A 6,879-nucleotide genomic window follows, 5' to 3' on the forward strand; every position below is an offset into this window, starting at 1 on the left:
TGCTGACCCTGTGTGTTCCACACCCTGACCCAGTCCTCGGGCAGAGCCGGTGAGGGCACAGTGCTGGTGAGGAAATCACGTCCCTGGCACCCTGAGGGCTGGTCTGTAATATTTATTGTTGGGATTCCCATGAGGACGGCACACCAGTGTGTGTATTCTGAGGGCAAGGCCCCCTGGAGGGTCTCCCCGAGGAGCAGGAAGGCAATGGGCTGCTGCTACAGGAAGCGGATCCCAGCCCCAAACTGGACGCCATCACATATCCTACAATGAAACAAAGTGACGTATTAACTCGCGTGGCGTCGGCTCCACTCCTCTCGTCAAAATCCCTGAGCTCACCTCACCCCCATAGCGCCTTCCTTCCCCCACCAGGAAGCCCAGACTGCCCAGGGAGAAGGACACACAGAACTGAGATCACACTGGGCGGTGCATCTGCAGAAAGCAGCCACTTGTACACCCTATGGCCCTGTTCTAGAACGGCGGCGTCCCCAGGACGGCTGGTCACTCAGGTGAGCAGACACGTCCATCACAAGACATCGCACCGTCTCAGGGGAGGGCTGCTGACTGACGAAAACCGGCCAGTGCTTTTCTTTGCCATCCGATGCAGCATGAAACCCAGGGACAGCGCCGTGCGCAAGCTGAGCAGCAGCAGGATGGATGGCGGGCCAGGTCCTGAGAGCCAGGAGGAAATGCGGAGCCATGACTGATGGATGGTACAATGTCCTGTTGCTCCCGTTCGTTTACTCTTCACATCGTCAAACTGGCAAGAATCGTCTCCACTCATCTAAAGACGAGTTCCGAGATCAGACTAAGTCAAGCCCAGTGAGGCAGCACGTTCAGCTTTACACAGAAGACACCTATGGGCCCAGGTGTATGTTCAGGGCCATTCACAGCCACAGGAGACCCACGCGGGAGCTTCTTCCATCTGCACACCACCACCTCACCATCCATCCTCACACCCACCTCTGCTGGGGTTACTGCGGGAGGCTCAACAGGTGATGTTCTGTCCCTGTCCTAGTCCTGACCCTGCCTGTACCCCACCTGCCTCTACAAAGGCACCTCAAAACTAAAACGGAAAGAGAATGGACTCTGTCCGCAAACTTTGTGAAGCCCCCTTGTAGTCTTCCCCAGTCTCTAGCCCCCCACCACTGCCAGCACATGTCTTTCTGAGGGTGGGCTGAACAGTACAGTCCTCCTGCTGACCCCCATGTGTGAGGAACAGCGCCCTTGTGTTCTCAGCCCCTGGTCCGCCTTCCTCCTCTGGCTGCAGAGCATCCCCAGGGACAGCTTGGTCCCCACAACTCGGGCCACTTGGGAAGACACGTGTCCAGGCACTGGTGGCTCAGCAGTCCACGGCGGCCCCAGTGTGTTTCCATTTTCATAAAGGTCTGCACCCCATTACAGAGCACCCACAGACTACAGGGAAACCTGGGAATGCACTGGCTGCTTACACTGAACAAAGAGGAGAAAATTTGGGCAGTACCTCCCACCTCCTGAAGCTCTGATCTCTGTGAAGAGAGGCTGGGGAGGCCGGGCCACAATCATCACAGAACCAGAGCTGGTGGAGGGGCGTCCTAGGGGGCCAGTCAGGAGGGGTACAGAGCCAGAACACACCCTATATGTGTAAGCCGGAGGCGGGGCTCAGCAGGAACAGAGCCATCCTCTTGAAAGACTAAGGACAGGCTCCCTCCCAGAGCAGCAGGCTGACTTCCCGGAGCACACTGACACCCATGGCTCCACACAGTACTGCAACGGTAGCAGGCTGCAGTTGAGGGCAGACCAGAAGAAGGCAAGGTGGTAAATGCCTGGCTACTACCACAAAGATGGGCAGTTTGAGCCCACCAGCTGCCCTGTGGAAGAAGGAAGAGGTCTTGTACCCATACAGATGATGGCCTGGGCAGCCCTGTCACAGGGCACTGAGGTTGGTTTGGATACCTCCATGATTGGCACCAGAGTGCACACCACCTGAACCACACGCTCCACCATGGTGCTCAGTGAGGACAGGGACCCACGCTTCACTTGGCGTCTGACACCCTCATTAGTCCCCTCCCTCCCAGGAGAGCGCAGCATGGGAGCCACGTGAGAGAAGACTCAAAACTGGAGCCAAGAGCCCACGGCATCACACGTACCAACCCCGAATGCTGCTGTGAGGGGTGCTGAGCCGGTTCCGACTCAACGTCTAACAGAATGAAACACTTTGTTGTAGGCACTGTTGCCACTCCATCTCACTGGGGGCTTCCTCTCATCTGCTGACCCTCACTACAAGCATGATGCCCTTCTCCAGGGCCAGCAGGTCCGAAGGACTCGATAGGCAATCTCAGTATCCGCACTTCTACAGAACACTCTGGATGCACTTCCTCCAAGCAGGCTTGTTCGTTCTTCTCATTGGCCACGGTGTCGTCAGGATCCTTTGCCAACCTCCTAACCCAGTGACATTAATTCTTCTTGGGCATTCCTTATTCACTGTCTAGCTTTCACACACACGTGAAGCGAATGAAAAGGTCATGGCTGAGGTAGGCGCACCTTAGTTTTCCAAGTGACATCTTTGTTTTTTATCTCTTTTTAAGATATTTTGCATCAGATGTGTCCAATGTCATACATGAATTTCTTGACAGTGCTTCCCTGGGCACTGACTGGGATCCAAGTAAAATGAAACCCGTGACCACTTCCATCTTATCTTCTGTTTATTTGCTGCTGCTTAGTGGTCCAGCTGTGAGGATTTCTGGTTTTACACTGAGGTAATCCATGTAACCCACAAGTGCGTCAAGTCCTCTCTGCTTTCAACAGCAAGGCTGCTCACCAGCATATGGCAGGTCATCAACAGGCAGCGATGAGACAACACAGACACCTTATGACAACTCTTGACTTATTAAAATGTACCCACATACGCAAAGTAACGTAGGACATGGACTCTGAGTTGAACCCTAGCTGTCCCGGCCCTGAGCTATGCTCGTCTGTGCATGCGATCGATCATGTGCCTGAGATTATGACAGGGAAAGGAGCTGGGCTGGGGTGCCAAGGGAGCACTCCTCTGGTGCTGAGAGGATCCCTTGAGGGTGAGCCCTCTCCGGCTGGAAGCAGAGATGCACCCAGCCCCGTGAAGCTGGCCACAGGAATCCCGCTTCCTTCCCACTTCCTGTGAGCGGGATGGTGGGCCTCTCCTCAGATCCCTGGGCTGGACTGTGAGCTGCCCGCCCGCCTAACCCCAAGTAGCCTGGGGCAGGGCTGGGAATAGGACGTTTTTCTTCCAAACTGAATGGAGAAAAACCCATTGGTGGAAAATACAAACACTCTCATTGGTTAACTATTCAATTTCTCCTGCTATCTCGAACCCTGAAGTCCACTGATGAACGGAGGACGGAGATGGAGTACAGACGACGGCATGGGCACCAACCTGTCGCCCCTCTGGACGCCCATGGGGATGCAGTAGTTCAGCTCCAGGCGGGCGATGTTGCCGAGCCTGAGGACGATCCCAGCGCCATACGACCAGCGGATGCACTCAGCCAGTCTGCGGATGTGGGCCTTGGGGCCCTCCCCTGGAAAGAGAAGGGTGTGAGGCCAAGCCGCTCTGCCCTTGTTACTGTGTGCCCGCGGCTGCGAGGACAATATGCCAAGTGGGCGGGGGGCTCAGACCTGTCTGTCCCAGAGTAGCCACACTTTCTCCAGCTCTGGGGCTCCTGCCTTTGCTGACACTGGTTCCCCCCACACTGCCCACCTGGAATCCTGCCCCCAGCCTCAGCGGTGATGCTCCCCACCCACGAGCTGGCTCTGTCTCCAGGCGACTCCCCAGAGTCCAGCTCGGCTCTGCAGCCCTAAAGGCCAGCAAACAGTAAGTGCTGGAGAGGTATCTGCTGACCACGGGGACAGACAGGTATTCCTCTGCAGCTACACAGGGAACCTCCCACGCGTGCACCACCCACTCAGCCCGGCACTACCAGGTGTGGGCGGAGCTGTTCCACGTAAGTAAGGCACCTTCTGACTCCTACAGCCGATGGGCTCACAGCAGACATGCATCTGTGTGCAAGCTGTGAGCCGGGCGAGCTGTGAGCAGGGTGAGCTGTGAGCAGGGCTCTCATACCATAGTTGAGGTTGCACAGGTTCCCGGCGTTGAGAAAGAAATGGGTTCTGAAAAGTTCTCCAAAGCCTCCCTGGCCCGGCCGGAAGGGCAGTGGGGTGTAGAGGTGCAGGCCGCTGGCCCAGTATGCTTCCCCTCCCAGGTAGTCTCCTATCAGGGAGGGAGAGATGCAGAACAGAGGAGGTCACGTGGCCGTCAGTCAGCGAGCCTCCCAGGCCTCACTTCAAACCCTCTTCCTTTTGTTGTTTAGGAAAGAATGAAATCTGTACTTTTCCTATCTATACCCTGCTTGAGATGAAGAATAGAATCTGGGGAAAATCCCTTTATCCACAAACGCACAAGACTCCAGCACTCCAGCCCGGCAAATGAAATGCAGTCTTTTAGTAAAACCCTGTCAGACCATTGCTGTGGGTTCTGGAACTGGGCACACCCCGTGTCACCCACACCCGGCACCGTGTGGCCCAACACACCATGTCTGGGCCCAAGTGCCTGCAGAGAAGAGGCAATTTCATAAGGTTTGGGACCATAAGGAATTTGGAGGGGGGTTGGGGGGAGGGGACCGCAAAGGGTAATCTTGAAAAATCACAGACTATTCACCAAGAGCACATTTTCATTATTTCGGAAAAGGGTCCTAGTCCCTCTTTCATTTTAACTAGTCATGCTGAAAGGGGCAAAAAAAAAATTCCCTGAAATGTTACTTTGCTATAAAATGCTGTCTGTGAAGGGGTGTGGTCCTTCTACACAAAGTGACAGCTCATGACGAAGGAAAACACCGCTGTCTCTGCAAGTGACCTCGAGGACAGGACTGCTCATTCCCACAGCGGGTCCACCGCGTCTGCGTCCCCTTGACTACAGCTCTCAAGCCCTGGCTGAGATCCTAACCAGTTTCTAGAGAGACAGACACTAGAAGGCCAAGTGCAGTTTCTAGTTCCCAGAAGCAGTTCTTTCTTTCCGTAAGTAACTGAATTCTGACGTGAAAATATGAATCTGGTAACTACAGGGACTCACGGGGTACCTGGGTACCCCTTCTTCCAGAGATGTGTGATGGGAAACTGGGAAATGCGGCTGGGTTCACTGTCGTACAGCCGTCTTAATCTTGGTGTTTGATCTTTTTTTACAGTTTAATAAGTTATAAGCCATTTCCCTGAGACTGGTTGAAAGCGTGACTTCTGTGCTAAGTAATCACGTGCTCCCATGGACCTGACAGGACGAGTGCCAGGTGTTCCAGGATGCCACCTCTCAGAAAACACAGTCACATCAGTCTCCCTCAGAGCGGCTGCTGGGTTCAAACCACTGACCTGCAGGTTAGCAGTGAACCATCTGAGCTGCGTCACCAGGATTCCCAGATGATCACGCAGAGAGACCGTAATTCTAAGGAGTCCTGATGGTTCAGTGGGTTAGGAGTTCAAACCCATCAGCTGCTCCACGGGAGAAAGACGAAGCTGTCTGCTCCTGCAAAGCCTCGCAGACGTGGGGAACCAGTCCAGGGGGGCTGAGCTGACACCCACTCGGGGCAGAGGGCGCGTGGGGGTTTGTCTGTGTGCCCTGGTATGAGGAGCCCCGGGGTGCACTGGGGTGTGGGGGGGGCCTGGTTTTCACACCATGACTTAAGTGTCCACTCTCTCCTATTGTCACACTGGCTTCCAGCTGTCTGACAGTGGGCACTACCCTGTGATGAGCACCGTGCATGTACGCACACACACACACACACACACACACATTTACACCCTGTAGTGACATACGATATTCATATAGAAAAGGACATTCGAAGAGTACAGCTCAGTGGGATTTCACACTGAACACACCCATATTAACAAGCACCCACATCAAAACACAGAACATGGCTAGCTCCCCTGGAAGTCCTTGTTTATGAACTGAACAATGTCCCCCCAAAATGTGTTGTAAACCCTCACTCCACTGGTGTGGTGCTACAGGATAAGCACTGGACTGCAAGGTTGGTGGTTCAAATTCACCAGCCACTCCATTGAAACCATGAGTCAGAATCGACTCAACGGCACTTCACCACCACAACATACTGTGTGGTTGGTAGATTGTGAGAGGCTAATTCCACAGTGACCAAGTGGGAACATTCTAGTTCTTTTGCAATTTACGTACAGCCTCACAACTGGATGAGCCAGATAGTGGGTGTGGCGGGACGGTGGGGCCAACAGACCTTCACTCTGGGGTCCGATGCTGTGCATGCTGAATCCACGGACACTGGTTGGGCCGCCCAGGTAAAACCTACACAGAGCAAAACAGCAGAGTGAGGTCATCAGGTGAATAACAAGAGCAGACCCGAGAGTGCGCAAACCAGAGCCGCCCGGGTGCAGCATCTGAGCCTCCCTTACTCAGGCAAACCACCTATAGAGACTGAGCGACGCAATGAGCTTCAACAGAAGCTTCCAACTTCAGGGAGGTAGGTGGGACACAGCGCACAAACTGAGAAGCTCAGGGGTGGGAAAGGGTGAGGGGCACGTCCATTCTAGATGAATGAAGGGCTCCAACCAGCGCCTGCGAGGCCGGTGCTGGCCCAGACAGTGTGGCGTTCTGTTATACACAGGGTCGCTCCGAGCCGGACCAACTCGATGGCACCCAACATCAGAAAAGGGCCCCCTAAATGCTCCCAATGTAAAGTGAAGAACCAAGAGCACACAGCTGATTGTAGTACAGGAAGATCTCAAAGTCGGAGATTGCGATCCACCGCCCTCCAGCCGATTCTGACTCACAGACCCGACACGTCGGGGTCTCAGGCTGGAAATCTTCCTCTTCCTCCCAAGGAGGGATCACTCACCTTGTAGTTAAGAGTC

General features: G+C 54.5%; 1 protein-coding gene across 1 annotated transcript in view; it reads right to left on the minus strand.

Moving 5' to 3' along the window:
- Positions 1–206: 206 nt before the first annotated feature.
- Positions 207–6,879, minus strand: part of SAMM50 (SAMM50 sorting and assembly machinery component) — a 32,923-nt gene continuing 26,250 nt past the window's right edge. Inside the window, exons 12-15 of the mRNA XM_006866842.1 lie at positions 6,246–6,313; positions 4,076–4,222; positions 3,392–3,533; positions 207–261 (exon numbers count right to left, since the gene is read on the minus strand). Coding sequence (XP_006866904.1) covers positions 216–261; positions 3,392–3,533; positions 4,076–4,222; positions 6,246–6,313 — 403 coding nt within the window. The 3' untranslated portion in view covers positions 207–215. The remainder of the gene's footprint in view (positions 262–3,391; positions 3,534–4,075; positions 4,223–6,245; positions 6,314–6,879) is intronic.

This window comes from Chrysochloris asiatica, unplaced genomic scaffold, assembly GCF_000296735.1.
Source record: "Chrysochloris asiatica unplaced genomic scaffold, ChrAsi1.0 scaffold00097, whole genome shotgun sequence".
NCBI classification, from domain to species: Eukaryota; Metazoa; Chordata; class Mammalia; order Afrosoricida; family Chrysochloridae; genus Chrysochloris; species Chrysochloris asiatica.